The 22,251-nt window shown below is 43.6% G+C and overlaps 1 protein-coding gene across 5 annotated transcripts in view; it reads right to left on the reverse strand.

The window, feature by feature from the left end:
- Positions 1 to 6,616: 6,616 nt before the first annotated feature.
- Positions 6,617 to 22,251, reverse strand: part of ZNF827 (zinc finger protein 827) — a 106,380-nt gene continuing 90,745 nt past the window's right edge. Inside the window, exons 9-15 of one of the 5 annotated variants that reach the window (XR_008732482.1) lie at positions 20,318 to 20,455; positions 18,648 to 18,819; positions 17,010 to 17,176; positions 13,925 to 14,116; positions 13,656 to 13,833; positions 12,182 to 12,668; positions 10,662 to 11,245 (exon numbers count right to left, since the gene is read on the reverse strand). Coding sequence is in view for 2 of the 5 variants with exons in the window: in XM_027807727.2 (XP_027663528.2) it covers positions 9,989 to 10,796; positions 13,656 to 13,833; positions 13,925 to 14,116; positions 17,010 to 17,176; positions 18,648 to 18,819; positions 20,318 to 20,455 (1,655 nt within the window). In the remaining 3 variants the exon portion in view is untranslated. Of the gene's footprint in view, positions 12,669 to 13,655; positions 13,834 to 13,924; positions 14,117 to 17,009; positions 17,177 to 18,647; positions 18,820 to 20,317; positions 20,456 to 22,251 lie in introns of all 5 variants that reach the window. The other 4 variants (XR_008732485.1, XR_008732486.1, XM_027807727.2 and 1 more) reach the window with 4 other exon arrangements.

The raw sequence follows: 22,251 nt of genomic DNA on the forward strand, positions 1-22,251 counted from the left end.
TTGGCTCCTGAAAGGTGGAGGATTCTTGGTCTTTACCACCAGATAAGAGCCTGGATCTCACCAAGCTACTGATCAGGTGACAAAAAACCAACGGCATTACTCACATGACTTGTGCTGCCAATGGCAAATGTAAAAGTTGAGGAACTGGCTGTCAGAGTGACAGAACCAAAAATCCTGATGGAAAACATCCAGTTTCTAAAGAATGCTCGGGAGAGCCTCTTTGTAAAGGATTTACAGATCCGGAGGCAGCGGGTCAGAACATGGCCAGTGGCGTTCACTGCCAGGAGCCACAATTCTCCACAAGAAACTTCTTTTAAAACTTGTCTGACAGGAAAACATTCCACTGGAAGAAACCTCTGAGCGATCCCAACTTCTGGCTATTTTTTTGTTGTTGTTGTTGTGTAATTCTTCTTTCTGCAGCATTGGCCAGTTGCATTTACCCTGAAGCAGGACACTGGCTGGAACTGAGGAATGAGTGGGCCAGTCTGGCAGGGTCAGTCCTTTTACCACGTATGGGCGTGAGCCGTGAGCAGAATGAGCTTTTCATGTCAGCGGAGAGGGCCAGAGGAGGGTGACACAATGGTCACCAGTACAAAGTGGCCCCTGCTTGTGGCGAGAGCAGCGTGGGACTCTGTCCAGCTCAGGGGCCTGCTGCGGGCCATAGCAGTGCTTGGGGAAGACTACTCAGGGGCTGCTTTGCAGTGTAAGTAGTGAGCGGGTATTTAGTGTGTCACAGCAGCAAAGAAAGTGCTTTTTTACATAGTGTCGTTACATGTAACTTGGGGAACAACGCGGTGCCGGAGATACAAATAGGTTTAAAGAAAGGACCCGGTTTGGTGGCAGCAGGTCAGCTCTGCCTCTGTATCTAAGTACTCACGTCTTGGGCAGTCGCGTTAGGAGTATGTCAGGTGTGATTTACTATGGCAGCACCGAAGGGACCTTGGTTAATTAAACAGAGTTTAGAAGAAAACATGAGTGGATTCTTTTTTTTCCCGGTTTAATTCCTTGTTACATCAGTTGAGCCGGGACAGCACACTGGGAATGCCGTGGAAGGGGTGCCGTTCCAGGTACAGACGCTACCATGACTGCAGCACGCCTGCCAAGCAGCTGGAGCTCAGCACCAAACGAGCGTTGGGCCAGTAGGTGATGTGTGGGGCGTGCTGCGACCATGCCCCCGCAGCTGAGCACTGCCAAACCTGTACGTGCCGATGGGCTCACTGCCGTGCAGCAGAGCTGCCGAAACCAAGCTGAAGAAGTACTTGGGAGAGCTTTAGAGATGGCAGGTATGCACGCGTAGATGTACATAATAACCTGTTGCAGCGCACATGGCGTTGTTTTCCTGTTAAAATCACATGTGAATGAAATTTTATTACACCATTACTCACTTTAATGACGAGCCACAGGAAAGTAACAATGTGTTTATCATGAAACATGTCTATTGTAAATGTGTTTATCCATAAGATGTGATTTCCCAATTTTGGGAAGTGATTAAGTGCACCCTTAATTATATATTCCTGGTTTGAGTGACTGGAGAACTGTTCTTCCTGACTCTGTCTATCTTAAGAGAAGTCTGTCACCGAATAAGAATGAAACTTGACTGGTAAAAATGCAATCTTAGTCGCAGTGTCACTAAACAACTGGATCTTACTTATTTTTAATCGAAATGTCAATTTAAAAGATGCAGTATGTACTTTTAAATCACATTAACATTATATTTAGACCTTTCCTTTAAGTTCTAGGTGCGCAGTCCTGCTAAAATAGGTAGCTAGGTATAAAGCCATGAAGTCTTAGTGCTTGCTTACTAAATATTCAGAGTGCAAACAGGCATTGCTCTGATAACACCTGCAGCTAGAGCTATTCTGGTATGTCTTAAAAGTGTCACTGGCATGCGTGACAGCCACCAATGTATGCATATTATTTCAGAATCATATGGAGACGGCACTCCTGCAACTGTTTACCTTTACTTATATTCCTGTGCCTTTTAAACTTTTTTTCTCAATTTCTGGACAAAAAACCACTATGATTTTCTTGCTAAAATAACTAGTGCCTCTGACTGTAATGGAACGCAGTTGCACACTGTGTACTGGAAAGTCTGGGTATCAGGAAAGCATTCATCCCTGCAATACAAGAAATAAAAGACATTTATAGTTTATCATAATTTATTTTTCTGGTTCTAGCAAGAAGTTCTGCATTAATCTACCCACATAGTTTTAACAAAGTTAGTCCTACAAGGAAGCCAAATGACTTTTTTGCTTTCTCCTCAAGCAACACTCGCTGTCAGTACCCAGACAAACCATGTGTGCGTGACGCTGCACAGCACCCCAGCACTGCTGGCCGGGCAGGGCTGTGCTCCAGCCCTTAGGTCTGCCGTTTTTGGCAAATGAGTCGGTGTTGGGCATTGCAGTGGTAGTGCTGCTGTTGTGGGTGTTCGGGCAGAGAGAAGCCAGCCTTTCCTGAGTAGGGGCTAGACCGGGCTCACATGGTTATCTGGGGCAAAATGCTTAAGGAGGCAGCGAGAGCAAGCTGGGGAGAGCGTGCTCGTAGTCATTCCCGCAGTTATGCATAAATAGGGTCTGAAGTCCTACTCTGCTACGCGTGAGCACATCAATTACGAGCTTTGACCCTCCCAACTGGCTTCCTGTTGAATCTGTTAAAAAGCAAATTCTTCAGTCCTGGCATGTGAATGAACATGCAGTAACAGGGACAGAACCAACAAAGTATTTGCTATTTTGTCGCCCGGCCAGAAAGCGGGGCCTGGTTTGGGGTTTGATCACAGGAGGCTGCGCTGCGAACACTGGCACGAAGGTCTAGGGGCCCAGTGGTAGAGACCGTGTTTCTGTTCTCTATTTAAACAGGCACCTTCCGGAACAGTAACAATCCAAAGTCTGCAGTTCCAGTGAAATGCTGTCTGAGAAGCGCTGGAGAAAAAAAAAGGTATGTGATAGAATGTAGAGATTTGAAAAGGAAAGTAGAGCAGAACTACATGCAAACAACAGAGGACAGTACAGGAACTCAAAGCCTCTTTTCATTGACTATTGCCTAAATTGGAAAACCTGTTGGTTTTGTGAGGGTTTTTTCAGGGTTGTGCCATATGTTGCGTTTTAATTACAGTTGAGGGGGAGGGAAATGGAGCAACTGAAAAACAAAACAAAACAAAGCAAACCCACCTCCTAGCCTGGAATGCCCTCCCTACCCATCTTAAAGGTAGGGAAGCAGGTCAGAGAGGCTTCACAAGGCTGCAAAGCAGTGCCAGAGTGTCACTTTGTGCTCTTCTGCTGTACAGTTGTTGGGTTTTTATTTGGAAGTGGGTGCGTGTGTGTTGGGTTTTTTCCTTCATTGGTTTTTTTTTTTTGTTTTTTTTAACTTAATAACACATTTTGAGTTCATGTGTGTCCCCGTCCTCCACCCCTGCTACTACTCAGCTCCAGCTCTGAATTACCTTTTTTTTCCTTTTCTTTCTTCCCCCCTCACCCCCCTACCCCTTTTCCTTTTTAAGATGGTGGATACTTAAGAGAGTCGTACATGTAGATATAGCCACTGCTGCGCTGGTCAGACAGCTGTTGTGCACATGTGAAAGCACAACAGCTGCACTTCTGATGCACTGCCTGGTACCTAGCAACTGGATGGCTTCCTAGTGCACACAGCAGCGTGTTCCCGAGCACTGTGCCACAAGCCCACTATCCAAGTTCTGGTCTTTGGCTCTGATGTAACCTGTTAACCGCGCCTGGATTTGCCATGACACGTGCGACATCTGAGCTGCCCCGCTGGGCTCGATGCCAGCGGTGCCGTACACCAGCTGGTGCACGCTCCTGGGAAACAGGCAGCTGGTTGATCCCTGTGGCCTCCCACCGGGATTTTTTGGCCAAGATTTTAAAAAGCAGCTAGTGGATTTGTTAGATCAAGATGAATCACCTTGAAGACACTCCCCTTTCAGTGGGCATCGAACTCGGGGCACTAAGCACAGCCCCATCCCTTCTCCAGGGGCTCCTGCTGGGCAGTTGGGCCTCGGCTACCCCGCACCCAAGGTTGGCTGTCGCTTCTGGAAGTTTTAGCTGCTTCACTGGTAGTCTGCAAAACTTCGACGCAAAAGATGATGCCTTTTCCCGTGCGGACTGCTTGAGTGCCTCTGCGATGAGAAGCTGACATACCGCTCAGTGCAGCTCCGCAGACGTTGTAGCGGTTGGCAGACCTCCGGGTAGGAGTGATTGCGCTGGTGTTTTATTAGCTCCCAGAAAATATATAGCAGAGAAGAGGCTGTGCGGGCTCCTGCACGGTCTGCCTGAGCTCTGACCCCCTCGGGCAAGAGGCTAGATTGCTTTTACAGCCAGTACTTAACCTTGCTGCTGAGACTTGTCAACAAGGAGGCCAATTAGCAACAGATAGAAGGGTGGATGATATAATGCAGACGCCTGTTTGTTAGGAGCAGGACTGATAAATTTCTAACGCATAAAACTTGTATTTTAAAACTTGGCTCTCCATAAATGATGCCATACCCTGCAGAAGAATGTCACTCTACAGTCAAGTATTACAGAAAACTTCAGGGTTGGGTTTTTTCCCAAGGCCTTGTTCTGCTGGGCTCATGATCACTGTGGCGGGTGTAGGAGTATAAGAATAATTCTGCTTGAAGAAATGTCCACTTTTAAGGTAATTTTTTTTTTAACATATATGGCACATGCGCAATGAGAGCAGGGCAGTTCTTGCTGTCCTGAGGGTCAATACACAAACCGAGATGTTTTCCATCACCACACCTGTGTATTGGTGTACGTGTCAGAAAAGACAGATTAGGGAAAGGACAGGTTAGGGAAGGTTGAGTTAATTGGCTAAAATTGTGCAGGTCTACAATTAGCGTGTTACGGCCGCCTGCTGCAAAGGACAGTGGCTCTTTATCACACATCAGCATGTGGCAGTAATACGCCTACATGGGTACGCATGGGGTTCTGCTGTCAGACATACGGTTTTGGTAAAGCTAGAGAGGGGAGTACAGGAGGATGGTTGGTCCTTCAGTTGACATTGAGTCTGAGCTTTTAGACAAAAGCTTAGAGTAAGACTCCAGGTCTGGAGCTGCTACAAGACTTGCTCTTAACTGCTAGCTGACTGCTTACGCGGGTGGGATACTTCAGCCCTCTGCTCAGCCCCCTCCTAGGGCCATTGCAGCGCTGTGAAATAGGGCACAGTGCTTCTTCCTCGTGCAGAGGCAGCCACGGCCACTTTGCCAGCCAAGGTGCTCTTCGGCTCACCCTCTGCACTGTCTCTGCTTGTTTTGACTGAACATTTGAACCTACATCTTAAACCGTTACCTCAATTAAGCGAATGCTTATAATAATTTACAACAGAACTGAAGCAATTTACGCAGCAGAGGTCTGTTTTAAAACCATCAAGAAATAATCAGGGCTTGGTAGATCAACCTCTGAAATACCGTTCAAATTAGAATATTTGCATGACTGTCTTTTAATTGCTAGGATAACTATTTGTGTCTGGCAAAAAAAACCAAACCAAAAAACCAACCCAAAACCCCACCACACAGACGATCACTGTGTATTTTCCATTACAGATACTGTGCCAGAGGAGAGGAAGACCACATCTTCTTGAACATGACTTACCAACCCTATGGCAAAGCTCAGGCTGCCTTCCCTTCACCTAACTAGTCACCGGCGAAAGGAGTAGTGGGTTCAACACACGAGCTGTTAAGAGCACCATGTACTTCAACAAGGTACTGACAAAGGCTCTGAAAATTAAGTGTCCATACCCCAGCAGAAATAACCATAACTATTTTTCAGTTGATTAGACCTTAACACTGTCTAACTGAGGGCACAGGGCAATCCAGCTGTATTTAATGTTAACATTAATTTATCTGAGGATAATTTTCATCTAATGAATACCCGGATTTTTTTTTTCTTGGCTAGTGTTTAAATACTCCAACTTCTTTTTAGGATGTTAAGTATCTTTTCTTGTTGAGTGGAACCAATAATATCTTTGCTTCTTGGAAATCTGTCTGCTCTTAGGCTATCCATCTTTAGCCTCCTCTGTGCATTTTAATTATTTCATTAATCTTTGGTGAAAAACAATAGCTTTTTCTAAAATGCTGACAAAATGCGTACATGGTATTTTTACAATTTAAAAACATAGATTTCCATTAGAATCTCTTAATGCACGATGTTCCTTTACTCACTGTGTAACTCCTTTTTACAAGTTCACCTGATTTCATTGGGGCTGCTGTCAGGCAAGGTCAGGTTCATCAAACTACTGCTTAAGGGTCTGAGTTTTGACCTGCAGGGCTGAGGAGAGTAGGGCCAGGGCGCTCCACCATCCTCACAACTGAGCAGACCCCTCAGAAGAGGCGTTATCCCCCTTGCAGAATTGCCCTGGAGGGGTGGTACCTGTCCAGAGCCCACAGAGAGAAGTCCTGCAGCCATCCTAGGAGCATTTGCTATATTTTTTCATCAGCAGTAATAACCAGAGCTTTCCTTTTCCATTTCAACCATTGATAACATCTTCCCTTTTTAGTTTCTATCTTCTCATCTTGTTGGAGAACTCTTTTGCTGTCCCTCCAAATCAAGCCTAAATATATTTAAGGTAAAAAATAAAGAGAGGAAGGAAAACCAAAAAGAAACAAGAATATAGCCAACCTTTTTAATTAGAGTATATTGTACTTCCAAACTGGATACACTAGAAATTGGCAATGCAACATAAGATGCAAAGAAATATACCAGTTACTGTCAAAATGACCCTGTACAGCCTTATAATGCAAAAAGCTTTATACAATACAAATTTTTATTAATGTACACAAACCTTGACAGAATGATATTTGAAAAAAATACAAGTTAAAAAAAAAAAAAGACAGGAGAAAGAAAAAAACTGCTGAGAACTTTAACTGAATTACCAAATGGAAAAACATGCTAGCTTTCATTAAAGAATGCATAGTGAAAACCAGTATGAAATTACCTTTGAGGGGGGAGGGGGGGCGGAATTTATCAGAACTGTTGGTCATTAGTCAGTCTGGGAAACCTCTGGAGAACATTCCTTTCTTTAGCCTTGAACTGCAAACCAATCATCTTAATATGCATGAGCTCTGATAAATACTGTATTTTTTTCTTAAAAAAATAAAAACCTCCTAACACACCTTTCCTTACAGAGAAAACTTCTATAACTTGCCAGAAAGAATTAGTTTATCCTTTCCAAAGTGCTAAATAAATTTCCCAGGTACATTAAACATTACTATGTCAGATACTGGTACAGTGGAACGTCGTCGAACACATGGCGTTCGCATGCTGACAGCTCATCCTTGGAAGTTCCAGCCCTATTTAAACTGCCATTTGGCTTACATAGTGTCCTACTAATATTCCTATTTCTTCCTCCTTAGACAGCTGTGCTTTACCTGTCGGTCTGAAAAACAAGCTTTTTAATTTGGGAGTGTTTGCTCATCTATGGTGGGGTCGGAGATATATGCATTGAGTCTATTTTAAAGAACCGATACAGTTTGTGGATGCAGATTGCGTATTTCATGCTGTTGGGATACTCAATTCTTTATGCTTTGAGTATTTGCTAATACAGCATTTCCTATTTTGTCTGTACTCCAGGCAGGGGGTGTGTGTGGTGGTGTTACCCGGAGTTCTGACGGAGTAAAGCATGGCAAACAGGGCCCTGAGTTACGTAGGTTGTTTACAAAGGTTTCTACATACTTTGGAACAGATGGCTTTTCTTTACTGCATAGACAGACAGAACTGCCACATGCCCATTAGAACCAAAACTGTCTGCTGGAATGTAAACAAAATGGTGGGACTTCTCTGTCAATTAATAATTTGCAATGAGAACCTGCTACTGTTTTGGATATTTCCCCCTTGTAAATAGCTTCCAGTATGTTAACAGGAGTGCACAGATTAGGATATCATCCCCCAACACGAACAGGAAGAGTTTGGTCATGACAGTGGAGAATGTTTGGCCATCTCAGTGCAGAACAAATGTAGGAATCTGCAACTATGTTCAATGATGCAGGTTTTGCATCAAAAAAGTATTTCTACACAAGCTTCATTTAAGAACTAATGAAGACTGAGTTATGTTTCTAGTTGTGCATATGGCGAAGAGCCCTTGTGGACCAGAAATGCCTTCCTGACCTGGGTGTTGCTTTAGTGCTGTCACTCACAAGGGCTTGGCTCCAACTGGCCGGTCGGATCCCCCCACCTCCCAACAACCTGCAGAAGTTGCTCCTTCAGGATAGCATGATGGTGGGTGGATAGTAAGTTAGATGTGACTCAGGGCACCTCCTACAGTGGCTTGGCCAAGGGACAGAGAGGGGACTGACAAAAACTAGGTCAGACATTTCTAATACCTGGTGAAAGACAGCAAGATCCGAATTGAAGAGACACTGTGGAAAACAATCCAGTAAGAAAGCATTCCTGTAAGTCAATGATAATTTTGAAATGTTTCATATTTTATACTTCCAATTTTAATGCAGAGTACTTTTACTCCTGATCTTTCTTCCTGGATATTACATCATCTAAGAAACACAATGCAATTAACAGTCAGTTAGCTTCTCTTAAATTAAGATCACTCTTGGCATTTTGAGATTAACAAAGGTTACACAACCAATCCGCTTTTGCTTCTTCCTGCAATAAAGTGCTACATATAACATGTCATTTTAATGACCACAAGTAGGAGCGTTAAATAAGTATAAAGTTAGCTTCCTAGCAGTGTATGCTCTATCCGCCATTAACAAAAAGGAATAAAGTATTACTAATAACATGGAGGTTATCAATAGGACTGTAGAATTTGCAAGTACAATTTAAATACTGAGGGTATAAAAGAGAACTGTATGGTTCAAACAGCATCTTTTTATAGCTTTCTAGTTCAAAGAAGTTACTAGTACCTTTTCAAATAAACAGTCATCTTACCTTCAGCCCACAGTTTGTTTTTTTTCTTTTTTTTTTTTTTGCAAGTGAGAAACAAACTAGTGCAAGACTAAAGCACTGTGCAAAACTGCCTTTTTTTTTTTTTTAGTCTGAGTATTTATACCCAGAATTTATCCATACCCTTTTTTTAATCCCCTTGTCGGATTTTTTTTTTCCACCATAGCATTCTAGTTACACAAGTTGTTCCTGCAAACTAAAAGGTAACCGCTGCATAATACAGTATATATATATATAAAAAAAAGTGTGTGTGTGTGTATATATATATATATGCCCTTTTAAAACAAAAGATGTATGCTATGGCCCAGATGCAGGTGTTTGTTACACCTGTGTAACAGTTAAGCCTTGGGCCTGCTGCGTGGGTGTGTAGACTGCACACACTGCATGTGTGTGTGTGTGTGTGTGTGTGTGTACATACACACGCTTCTCATTGTCATACTCTCATCCTGCAGTGCTGAAAGCAACCTTTTCCTCATCAGTTCTACCCCAAATCCTCAAACCTTGACAACTGAGTGCAAGGCATCAAACAATTAAAGGAAGCTGCAAACAGCACTGAAATAATACACCGGTCCACCCTGAACCAAGCGTTACTCCTTCCACAGCTCTAAAGTTCAGAGGGAGATGGAGGGAAAGGAGGGAGCAAATGTGTGAAAAAGGGAAAGGAATAATAATTAAATAAGCCAATACAAGGGATGTGCAAAAGCAATGTCATGGCACGCTACAGGCAGACTCTCTTTCACGCACCCGCACGCACACAAAGCCCAAAAATAAAATGCATCAATATGTAATCTTACAAGTGCTGATTGCCGTTAAGGACACTCTTTTTCAGCTTAACAAGACAAAATAGTTTCTTAGATAAGAGTACTGGGAACATGCCTCTGAAGGTAGAAGTATGCAGTAGGTCACCTCTTGAAGATTTAATAAAGCAGCTTTCATGTCAATGCAATAAGTATACACACAGAGCCATTTTCTAAACCTTACTAATGATATAGTACAAGTGTTCGTTACTTCTTCGGTCTACGTGTTGCAGCAATGTATACCTGCTGGGTTTGTTGGGGTATTTTTGGTACAGAATGTAACTGCCCTCAGACAGTTTCTGCCCTTTCTGTTAGTCCAAGGTAGGCAAGGAAGGAGTGTTTAGGTGAAGAGGCACCTCCCGGTGCAGTCTGAGGTCTGGGTGGATGGAATGTGAGATCGTAGTGGTTTTTTGGGAAAAACATTGTTAAAGGAATAAGATGGGCAAACTCTGAGTTCCAGTATTTATCAAAGCACAGGGAAGTGCCGTTGATGGCCAAGGCTTTCACTGCCAAGTTTGGCTCTGCCCCGCCGCCGTGTGCAGCCGACATAGCCACTGTTTGCAGAGCCTGGGAGGCAGACATAACTGAGAGGGGTGACAGGAGGTTTCTGGAGCTGTTCACGGGTAGGAGCGGACTGGCTTCCTTGGAGGTTGAATACTGGCCCTTCTTCTCCTCTTCGGAGCAGTCCCCGTTCTGGTGCTTCTTCACATGGCGGCTGAAGACAAAAGGGTGGGTAGTCTTGAACAGGCACTCATCGCAGCTGAAAGTCTGGCGTGGAGCATGCTTCAGTTTCTTGTGCAAGTTGAGATTGTCTTTGCGTTTGCAGCTGTAGCTGCACTGGTCACAGTGAAAAGGGCGCTCACCGGTGTGGACACGCACATGTTCGATCAGCTTGTTGGCGGTCTTGGACAGGTAGCCACACTGGTCACACTTGTAATGGTTGCCAAGGCGGTGTTCTCGGATGTGCATCTCCAGCTCCAGCTGATTCGCTTTCACTGTCTGGCAGATCCGGCACTTGTACTCCATCTTGTAGTGAGTCTTCAGGTGGCACTCCATTGCTGCGGGGCGGTTAGTGGAGTAGATGCAGAACGGGCACCTGGTAACACAGCAAGGAAAGGCAGGGACAGAGGAAAGAGAAGTCACTCGGCTGGAAGACCCGCAGACCTGGTTTAACCCTGTCATTCAACCCCTCTCTCACCTACTTAAAGAGGAGAAAAAGGCACTTAGTTCTCCCTGTGAAGCCTCTGTCGAATACTTGGTTCACCTTGACACGTCTCTACTTAGAGGAGGGTTGCCCATTTAGTGGCAGTAGAGCTCACGCATTCCTAGGAAAACACTGATTCCCTCTGAAGGAGCATCTCTGTAATCTTCTGGCTTACCTTGACGGGGAAGATTCTGCAAAGCAGGCTGGGTAGTGCAGAGTGGGTGACTGATTCACAGGTACTTTGTGTAACGACATTCCTAGTGTTTGCACGAAGTCGCTTTGGCCATTTTTTCCATTAAGAAGTAGTTTAAAGTGAGTGTTTACAGTTGAGTATGAAACAGCTGTTTAAGTAAAGATGGAATAAACTTGTAATACCACATGTACAGCAAAAGCTTAGGAAATTCCTTTTATGTGACCCTGAACAACAAGCTTGCTGGGTATCCTGCTAGCAGCAGCTGAAAGCCAGTGTTAGGAAGATTTGTAGGGATTCCCGTTTCTGGGAGATGAGCTAGCCATGCTCCAAGGGGGCGTGTGTTTGGCAGCGTTTGCCTACAGCCGCCTCTGCCGCAGCAGGAATTGTTCCTGTGTGGGAACAGGATGTGGGCTCCGCTTACTCACAGCGGCAAGCGTCCGGACCGGGGTGGACATGGCAAAGGCCCTCACCCCCGGTTCCTGGACCTGAAAGGGCTGAGAAGGCTGGAGGAGGGAATCGTGAAAGCTTGGAAGGAAGCCTGAGCTGAACAAGCCTGGCCACTAACAACCCCAAAACACACCCGCTTTTGCTTTTATGTAGCTGAGAGGAAGCTGGTGAGGACAGCTACGTGCCAGCAACCTCTGCTGCATGAAGCAAAGCACACTCCCTTCCGGATGGAACCGGGCAGCTAAAAGAGCGGGTCTAGACAAACAGATACGACCAAGGCACGTGGCCACTGCCTTACAGACGTCTCCACGTGCCACTGACCTGCGTTCACCGTTTAGCAGGTCTGCCGATTGTGTTCCAGCTTTCAGATAATTTCTAAGCAGAGAGCCTTTCTCTCCCTGTGCGTTTTCCCTTGCTACAACTGGTTGCACATACAGGTTTAACGTTAGTATACCTGCTAATGACGAGACTTTTGAGCACAGTGAGTAATACAGGAGGACAAGCGGATACTAAAACATCCAGACACTTTTACTGATGCTCATCAAGTACTCTGATCCAGAGAGGGAGCCTGGCACTGAGGCCACTAACGTGATTAGCTCTATCGCAACAGAGGACTCGGCTGTCTGTGCACACATACCTCTCCCGGGCTGGGTGCTCTTTGGATCAGAATCTCAAGTTTTGACCTGGAGCTGGAGGAATCATGTTTTTTTCTCTTCCCCCACAGCAAACAGGAAACAGAAAAATACAATTTACTTAGATATCTTCAGGCTTTTCTGGATGCCTTAAAAAAAAGATAAATCAGAGCTTTTTCTTAGGTGCAGCTTTCAAGGTGCCTAATTATTACTTGAGTTGAACAGGAATAACTTATGCAGACTGAGAAAGCTATTCTGTCAGGAAGGCCTGAGTCATAGGTCATGGTTTTTCCTTGGTAAATAGAACAGATTCTGTGCAGCTTAAACCCAAATGTGTTAGACAACTCAGTCTGTACGTCCAAGACAGACATCCCGTCGTTCTGGCACACTACTTGTGTCTCAGTCTGGTCTTCTTCCCAGATTCAGTCGTCGCATCTCAAGTGACCACAGATGCCAGTTCATGGAACTACTGAGCTGGAGACCAGACGCTGCCTGGCAAACAGAACCAGTTTTAAAAAACTGCAGTGCAAACTATCTGATAATGCTGCTCGTGATAACGTTAAACATGGTGTGCTTGTCACTGAAAACACTAGTTTGCTTAGCAAGAGCAACAGAAGCAGGAGTCCTGTGCTGAACCCTAGCGAGGCTCAAAGTGGTTCCAGCCTCTTTTCCTGCAGCAGCTGGAACAAACAGAGACCAGGGATGTACGTACATCTTGCATAATGTCACATTGCCCGCCCACAGAGAGCAAGCATATGGCCCCAGCAGTCACTCCTTCCCTCAGGGGTCCAACTTTGACAGAAGGGCTTGTTCATTCTCTAGAAACACTGCTCTGCACCAACAGACCTTAAAGGACACCACCTTAGCCAAAGCCAAAGGGCTTTTTCCTTAAAAGAGTGTATTACTCATTACATGCCAGTTTATACAAGTGATCGTTCTGGGGTGTGCAAACCAAAGCAGAAAGCACTGAAGTTACTAATTCTTGAAGGGGACTGACTTTGCATTAGAGTCTACAAAGGTTATAACTTTTATAATGTCATACCTAGTTGCAGGGACTGTACAGGGTTTAAGTTTCTTTGAGCCAGGTGCAGACCAGAGCCTGTGCTGTGTGCTCTCCTTTGCTCTGATGCCTTGAGAAAACCCCCTCTTAGTTTGCCAGCACCTCTGTGTAGTGCTGCCTTATTCCCTGTAGGACCTATCACATAGTGCCTCCTATTTGACTTGAAAAGGGAAAGGATCATAGTTTGTTACAGCTCTAAAACCAGTGGATACTACAATTGCTGCCAGGTTTTACTGGTCTGCTATCATGATGCAAGCCTACACTAAAGGACTGGGCTTGAGTCATCTAAATAGAGGGAAGCCCCAAATCTGGATTATCAGACATTTAACTAACCCTTTCTAATTGACTTCCTTTTGTCCTACCCCTACAGTATTAGAGGTACTTAACACAGTAAAAGTTTGTGTACTTGCTTTCCTTACTTGAGCCCACCGGTGGGGACTGTGTGGCATTTCTTGTGCTCCAGTAATTGTTCAGGTGTCTTCATGAACTTGTGGCACACATCACACTCGAACATCCGTGTGATCAGGTGGATTTGCAGATGGCGCTCAAACATATTTTTTGTTTTGCAGACAAAGTTACAGAAAACACATTCAAAGCCTGAAAAATAAAACAGGAAAACATATTCCTTACATCGTGGCTAGATCGACTGCGTAGAAGGTCACAGTCTGTATTTATTTAAGCGTCATACCTTTCTCTGACTTCTCTTCAGTGTTCACTGAGGTCTGAGTACCAGGCACTACAGAAATGACTAGCAGGTTGTTTGAACCCTTGTTTTTTGGGGTTATATCTGCATCTTCTTTGCTGTTGGCGGAGTCGCTTAGTGCTGACAGCGAAGATGAAGATGGACTGTTAGATTCACTGGGTGTCTTCCTCTCTTCAGCTGAAAAACAGGATTAAACAGCAATAACTAGTACAGCAGATTAGATGGAATCTCAATGATCCTGGTTTAGATTTCAGGAAAAAATACCTGTATTCAAATTTAATTAAAACATGCTTATGAACAAGTCTGAAATTAATTGATCTGTTGAGAAATCATAGTTGCACCTCCTTCCTTTTTACTAGTATTTACAACAGTACATCTCTCAGTTTATCCTAGAATTGTGTGTGTCTGTAACGGCAGCAGGAAGTAAGCGTGCAGCTGTACCTCATTCCCAGGCTGAAAAAATCCCAAGAAAACACCTTGATTAGCTCAGGGTTCAAAAATAATTAAGAACTTGTCACTTAAAAAGGAAACAGAGCTTCTGTAGGTTTGGGTTGCGGAAACCAAAAGTGCCTGCTGGTCCAGGCTAAAGTTCCCCCACCTTTCTGGTGGTAAAATTGGCAGGAAGGGCAATAATCTCACTCATTGTACTGAGGAGCACCCTCAGGAATGACTGTAAGAGGTGACAGCGTAGTCTCAAAACTTACCATTTTTATTAGGAACTTATTGAAGGTAATTGATTTAAAAAGACGTTGTTTAACGGGATCTAAAGCTGAAGCCCATTAGAGTTTCCTTATGTGTGCAATAAATGTGTGAAATTCAAATCCCAAACTCTGTCACACACTAGAAATGAACAAGAGTGAGAGTTCTCGTATGAGAACTGCCGTGAGCCAATGAAGCAAGGATGGGCAAATCATTACAAGAAACTTTACTAAAACTGCATATTCTCTGTGTGATAAAGGCCCTGATCAAGGCCTCTGCAGATACCGGGACCTGTGTGCCTAGCTTTAAACTGAGGAGCAGCACCTTTAAGCCTAAGGTAAAAACGTAGGGGTGCGCTAACCTGATGACTGAAGCTGTCAATCGGGAGGATGACTAGAATATCATACAGAAAGATTCACTGACCTTGGGGACCAGAGTAATAGAAATGGAATGAAATTTAATAGTACAGACTGAAAGGTTATGACCTGAAAGGCCAGTAACAAGAATTTTTGCTACGAATGAGGAGCGCTTAAGTTGGAAACAGTCAAGGAAAACAAAAGAGGAATTTGAGCAGAACATGGGATGAATATGAGCAATCACGGTGTGTGGGAGCCTTCAAGGAAGGTGAATATGAGCACAGAATGTTATTGTGTGAGCTATTCCCAGTAGCTGCTGCTGTTTTACACTGCCACCACTACTTATTTCATTTCACCATGTACAGCGGTGATTGCATATGTCAAGAGCAGGGGTTCTAGCAAGAACATATGCAGTAAGGGATTGGTACAGTGGGAAAACTATGTTTTGTATAAGAAGAGGCTCAACGTACGTGTAGAGGGGAGAGGGTTGTTCTCACAAATACACTAAGGGAATAAATACAGTGGAAGGAGGGAAGAAAGGTGGAGGGAGCAAGAGGTGGGTTGCTGTTTCAGATAAAGGACAGTTCTGGCACAAGAACAATGTATGCGTATTCTGACTGTCAGTAAGACAGGCTGGAGATTTTAAAAAGGTCCCTAATCTTTAATACAGGAAAAGCTGCAGCTGCCTGGCTGTAGAAGTAGTTGGTTTAAAACAATTACACTTGTTTGAAGACATACACCAACATCCTTACAAACAGGCCTTTTATGACTTGGTAACATCACAGGATAAGGGACTGGAGTCAAGCGACCCAGAAGATCCATTCTATTTTTTACTCTCTGTATTTGCCATATGTGTAAGCATTTGGCTGAATCACCAGCTGAACGGCTTAGTTTAACAGGGTGAAGGAAGAACAAGGGGTATTTTTGTCTTTAAAAGACAAGTAGCAGCCACAATAGGAAGATATAGTAGAGTACACCTCAGTTTTCAGCTCCGGTGCAAGCTTTTCACGTGGCTCATTTGCCTTGACTGAAGTGCAATTAGATGCAAACACCTCAGATAATGTGGAGTAGTGCTGAGAGTTACGCTGGCATAAAATCCCTTGAGAACTTTCCAGTAGTTTGTATTTCTGTAGTTACATTTAACTTCTCTATCTATGAGCACAAACAACTGTATTCTTCTTCTCCTTTACCCTCCTTCGCCCCTCCCTGTTTTCCCAATTTTATTCCTGGTAGGACAGGAAAAGCAATTTAGCAATGGAAAAATTGTGCTGGATGCAGTTCAGGTTCAGTATTGTCAACACAATTGTTAGTAGTTTGTGGCAGCAAAATGCTTCTGGTGTTATAAGAGAAATTAATTAGGATTCTCATTTTCTTCTCTTTAAATTATGCCAGACTTCATTAGTCGGACTAAGCATATGGCACTTGTTTGAAAACTGCTATTGCTCTTATCTTTGGCTATTAAGTGAACAGGACCAGGGAGAGAACACATGACTTGTTCAGTTATTTAATATAAAATTACTTTTATGGTATTGCTGAATCACAGTGTCAACTAAACATCAGCGTGAAATTCCAAACTGATAGCCTGTGGAGGCAAACATACTGAAGAGCAAAGCTCAACGTACTGTGTATTTCAAACTTATAGCCAGGTATGCACAATTAGCACTCAAAGTCACCTTATCAGTGCTAAAGTCAAGCCAGGGTTTTGATGAAACAGTAAACCAGTCAGAAAAAAACAAAGTATGCTGACTTCAAGAGGGGAGGGTATTTGGGGGATAAGGGGAAAATAGGAAGGAGGAGGACCAAGCAGTCCTTCATTTATTTTGCTAAGCTTGAAAATTGATCTGCACTACCAGATTATTTGCCTGGCTGGAGTCCAGTTCACTTCAACTTTGAGAGATCAGGCCTTAATTAGCAAGCATTTCAGTGAAAGTAGAGTGCTAATGGGAAGTGTGAAGGTTGCACCTAAAAAGCAAGGAAGAGAGAGATCGTTGCAGCTGGGAGAGAGGGATCATCACCTGTGTGCTTGCTGTTGACATGAGCCTTCATATCTGCCTCTTCCATAGTGACGAAGTCACATGCTGTGCAGCAAATGGAGAACATCCACTGCTCTTTATCCACATGGAGGGACATATGACTGACAAACTGGACATTCATCTCCGTCTCAAACCCACACACGTGACAGCTGCAGGCAGAAGGGAATTCAAGAGTAAGAAACATTAATAGACAAACCACAAACATAAGCGTATTGCCTTTCCCTGAATTTGCAAGAAAAACTCACTACACAGATTTCTTCTCTTCCTCACTGTTGCGTGTTCACTTTTGTCTGCTGAACTGCCTTTGAACTGGTGGCCATGCCAATGTGATTAAGGGCAGGCACAATGCAACAATCCCGTACATGCTATAATGATGCTAAATAATCATAAAGTTAATTAAAAACTACAGATTCCAGATGCTGCGCATCACCTAGCTGATTCCTTTGGGCAATAAAAGGCATTGCAGCTTTGCCAAGATGTTTAGTACGGCTGATACACTGACAAACGGAGAGCTTGCTGCACACTCCAGGAGTTATTTTCAAGCCCTGGAATGGTTCCCATGCCAAACTGGGATCTTGTGCAAAACTGCCTGGCAGTTTCAGTGTAAGCAAGTAAAAATGGCTTCAAACATTTCTTATGCTTGACTGCAAAACAGCAGTCATCAGCTATGCAAATAATTAGCAGCGATACAGATTTCACAGCCAGTGCATAAACAGAGTGATATTGAGAGGCAATGGAAAGGGCCCTTTAATTTAACTTTCTTTACAGAGTCCCTCCTCTTGCTTTGATTAGGCCATTAACATTTAAAACAAGCCAAAAACATTTTAAAAGGCGTATACTCTAGGGCACTATTTTGCTTTCCCAGGAGGATGGACTAGATAATCTAATCCAGCAGGTCTCATTTATTTCTTACTTCTATGATTTTGTAATTAAATCTGCTCTTGACACTTTGAATAAAACTAAGAGTGATTTGCTAATCTGCTTGGCCACTAGAGTGCATATCAGTTTGCAGAGCGCACAGCAGTGCATACGACAAGGAGAATGTCCAAATAACCATTTTATCTGGGGAATTCCTTTTAATTTTTCAGGTAGATTCTCCTAAAGGTTTTCCTTCTTTGATCATGTTGTTCACTGAATGTATATACCCCTAGCAAATGGAGGAAACTTACATCGATATAACAATTCTTATTACACTTCACTATTTGATTTCATAGATTTGGCTGAAAACAACGGAGCTGTCGGAGGCAACTGGAAGCACAGCGCTTTAGATTTGCTGTGAATCTCTCTACATGATGGGATGTTTTCAAACACAAAACTGAAATGAACACTGCATAAAAAGGTAGAGAGGCTTCTAAGAGCCCAGCTGCCTCACAAAGCCATTTTAAAAAAACAACCCCACACCAAACACCAGAGCTTTTCCCAACGGCTAGCCAAGTCAAACAGCATGAGGCAGCTAGCTGGGTTTTGCTGCTTAGCTTAAGTCAGATAGGGCAAGGCAAATACTTTCATGGCAGTTCCACCCTGCAACACCAGAAGGGTGGTTCTGTAACACGTCCTTAGCAGGCAGATAAGACATTCAGATTCCAGTGCCTGGTGCACAGCCCTTGTCTGGGTCCTCACCTGTAGTAATAAGGGTGCTTCTTTCCATCGCTGCCTTCAGAAGTGACAGCACTGACAATGTCCTCAGTGTCTGTACTCACCAGCTTCACAGAATGGACGGTCAGGTGCTGGTTCAGATTAGCACGGCACTTAGCAGCATAGGGGCACAAGTGGCATTTGTATTTTCTTTCTTCTGAAAATGAAACAGGAAACCTTAAATGTATACTTCATTTTGAAGCAAGCTATTTTTAAAGCTGCCAATAAGCAAGTATGCATTCCTTTGGGTTTCTCTCAGCAGCTTTCAGAATGAGGTACCTTGGAAGCTCGACATTTTGGAAACTTAAAGGAGCTCACAGCAATTACTCAGAAAGAAACTAAGTTGGAGGTAGTTTAGGGGTAGTTTTAACTTGCTCTACCATTTGTAGTCAGATAATATAAAACTTTATAAACTGGAAAACTGGGGTAACTGCTACTCTGAGAGCTGCAGCAGAGCCAGGAGAGAAACAGGTCAATAATCTACAACTACTTCCTTGACTTGAGTTTTGGGCCCAGTTATTCTTGAGGTTGCCCATGTGATCACACTTGCAGAGAGTTGATGGTTGATGATTTTGTATTAAAATCTGACGATGGGGAGGAAAGGGAATGCTGTATCATTAGGCCAGTTCCGAACACAAACTAAGGAAAAAACCTCACTCAGAGAACAGTTGAAGAAATTAAAGAAATTCGTCACACATTTCTGATGCTACACAACTTAAAACAACTTAAAGTAAAAATGATTTTGTTTTAAATTAAACATTTCTAAATCCTGGCAGCACATTTTTGTACATGCCTGGCTTTATTTTGCAAAGAGTTGATTAAAATAACCAAACATTACATCAGCTTTTACAACCTTTCCCTCTGAGGAGCTGCTCTAAATCTGAAATATAACGGTACAAGTGTTAAGGGAAAGGCATTCAGTAGAGCAGCTGAGGAGTAGGAAAACCCCACACCACCACAGATCAGAGCATTTTGAGCCTTTTCAGCATGGCTTTACTAGATGGTACAACATACACTGGCATTATACCAACAATATTTTTCAGCACTGCATCAGAAATTCTTGCTTTCAAGTGTTATTTCGTGCAGTGCACCTCAGCAGGCTGACAAGGTGTATCTTCTATATAAAAACTGTTAGTCTCAGTTGATTTGAAGCTGGTTCACTTTAAGTTGGTATGGGGTAGAACAGCCCCTGTTCCTCTCAGAACTGGATGATGAGAGCAAAGCTGAATGACAGATATTCAATCCTTTCAGTTTTACCAGATCTGAAACACCAAGGCCAAATCTTGTGTTGTTAGTGACGTTTAAAAAGCTTATCAGGGGAGTGTAAGAAAGGCTGTGCCTTCTCTTCAGAACTCCATTCACAGGCTTAGTTAACCGGTTGGTATCTACAGGCTGGTCTACCAGAAACTGGACAAACTTGAAATTACACATTTTGTAAAAATAAATTACAAGTAGGCTGTAAAGGAACCAGAAGTTAGTTAACTCCCTGAACACCAGTCTGACATTCTTTCCTGTTTCCGTGCTTGGCTCTGCTCTAAGTGCAAGGAGCTGAGGATGGCTCACACACTCTTCTGCTTACCTTCTTCCCCCTCCACTTAAACAAACCATGACAAGCACACAGATTTCCTCAGTGCTGTAACAAGCAATTGGCTTACCTGTGTGCAGTGAGAGATGCCGGGACAGAGTCTGCTGTCGACCAAACACTTTTCCACACACGTCACAGGGAAAGAGCTGGTCATTAAATTTCCAAGAGGGCAATCCATTTCCCACCTCCAGCCCCAGCTTTTCTGTTTCTATGCCAAAAAACATATAAACAAGAAAGTAACAGTTTAAGAACTCTGAAGACTTGCAGATTTCATTAAGAGAGTCCTGTAGGTGTCACATAAAATGCAACCTCTCGGCTGCATGCTGTGTGATCTGGCACATGAGTTCATGTGGAAAGGAAACTCCAATGATAGGAAAGGAAATTAATCTTTCATACAGCATCTTTCATACGTACTCTAAAGCAGAACACTTATCAAAGTGTTCTAGACATAGACATAGTCAAGGAGTTAAACCAAATTATGTAAAGAAAGTCAAGAGTGAGCAAGGCAAAGCATTAACCTCTAATTCTCTTTTTGTGGAGAGACCGTTCCTTTGGCTTTTTCAATCACCCAGCTTTGCGTGGTGCATGAATAAGGCCTGGTCTGAGATGGTGGTCTGTTTTATACTGGATTATTATTATTATCACGGCTGAAGGAAGATTTCCAAACCTTTTCTTTTCTACTGACACAGGAATTTTTGCTACATGAGCACTAATACATTGAAGGAGAACAGAAGATTGCTCAGACAAACGTTAAACCAAGAGGACGCAGCACGCCAGTGAGTGGCTGGCATCTGGGATAAGCTCTACCCAGCACCTGCTGTCCTCAGGCATTACAATCCCCAGCAGCTTACGGGGCTACCCACTGAAAAACCTGAGACCCAGAGCAAGCCGTTATCTTTAAAAAAGTGGGTTTAATTGTTTTGAGAACTGAGAGAGTCTGCCATACAAAAGAGAAACTCCCCGCAGCATAAAACACAGACATGAAGGCACTCTGTACGGAAGTAGAGAGAAAAGGACTGGGAATAAGGAAGAGGAAAAAAGGTACATGGTACTTCAAGAAGTTAAAAGCATGGCCAGTTTTGATCTGGACAGAAGGGAGCAGACAGCCGATGGAGACTGGGGATAGCAGTAGTACTACTCAGCTCAAGAGAAACAGTATCGGCAAGCCCTGTGTAAAGAAATACTCTCCACAAGGGTCCTGTTCCCTGAGGAGAAGGCACCGCTGTTGTAAGAGGTGCACAAAACTGGAAGCGCACTCAGCAGCTTTCCAAATACAATAACCAGTGTTGAGGGGGCTTGGTTTAAAACTTACTTCTGGTAAAAGATCTTCTGTTTTCACTGGAATGAAAGATGCAGCACGCAGAGCGCCTTCCTCCAAACGAACACCGCCTCTGGGACTGCTGCCCAGAACTAGTGCCACCAGTGCCTGTGTGCATACCGTGACGGAGGAAAACCATTTGGCTGGGATTTTCAGGTAAACAGGGGAAAGGAGCCGAGGACAGGAGTACAAAAATGGTTATTGAGTGTATGTTACTATCATGGAGGCTAGCATTCAGCAAAGTCTTCATCCGATCGAGCACTGAGGAATAAAAACCCCCGTTGTACAGGCAGCCCCCCACTGACAGAGTCACTTACCACTGCAAATCTGACCGCCATGTCTGAAAGGGTCTCTCCTTCACAGGTAGGTGTCCAGACGGCTCCATTGGGGTTTAGGCAAAAAGCTGTCAAATACTGTAGCTAATTCAAGCAATAATAAAAAAAATGCCTTATTTGGGGCAGAGATTCCACCTAGCAATCTCAGCAAGTTTAGGAATGGTCATACTTGCCAGCCCCTTTTCAGCTGCTTACTTTCTCCTGTGACCCTGTAATATGTACAGTATTCAGCACACCAGAGGAATTACAAGGCGCCTCTGAGTGCTACCACCCAACGACGCATTTTTCTTAAAAGAATTTCTAGTTAGAGAACAAGTTCTGCCTACTCAAAATAGTAATTTTGTGAAATTA

This window comes from Falco cherrug, chromosome 1, assembly GCF_023634085.1.
Source record: "Falco cherrug isolate bFalChe1 chromosome 1, bFalChe1.pri, whole genome shotgun sequence".
NCBI lineage: Eukaryota > Metazoa > Chordata > Aves > Falconiformes > Falconidae > Falco > Falco cherrug.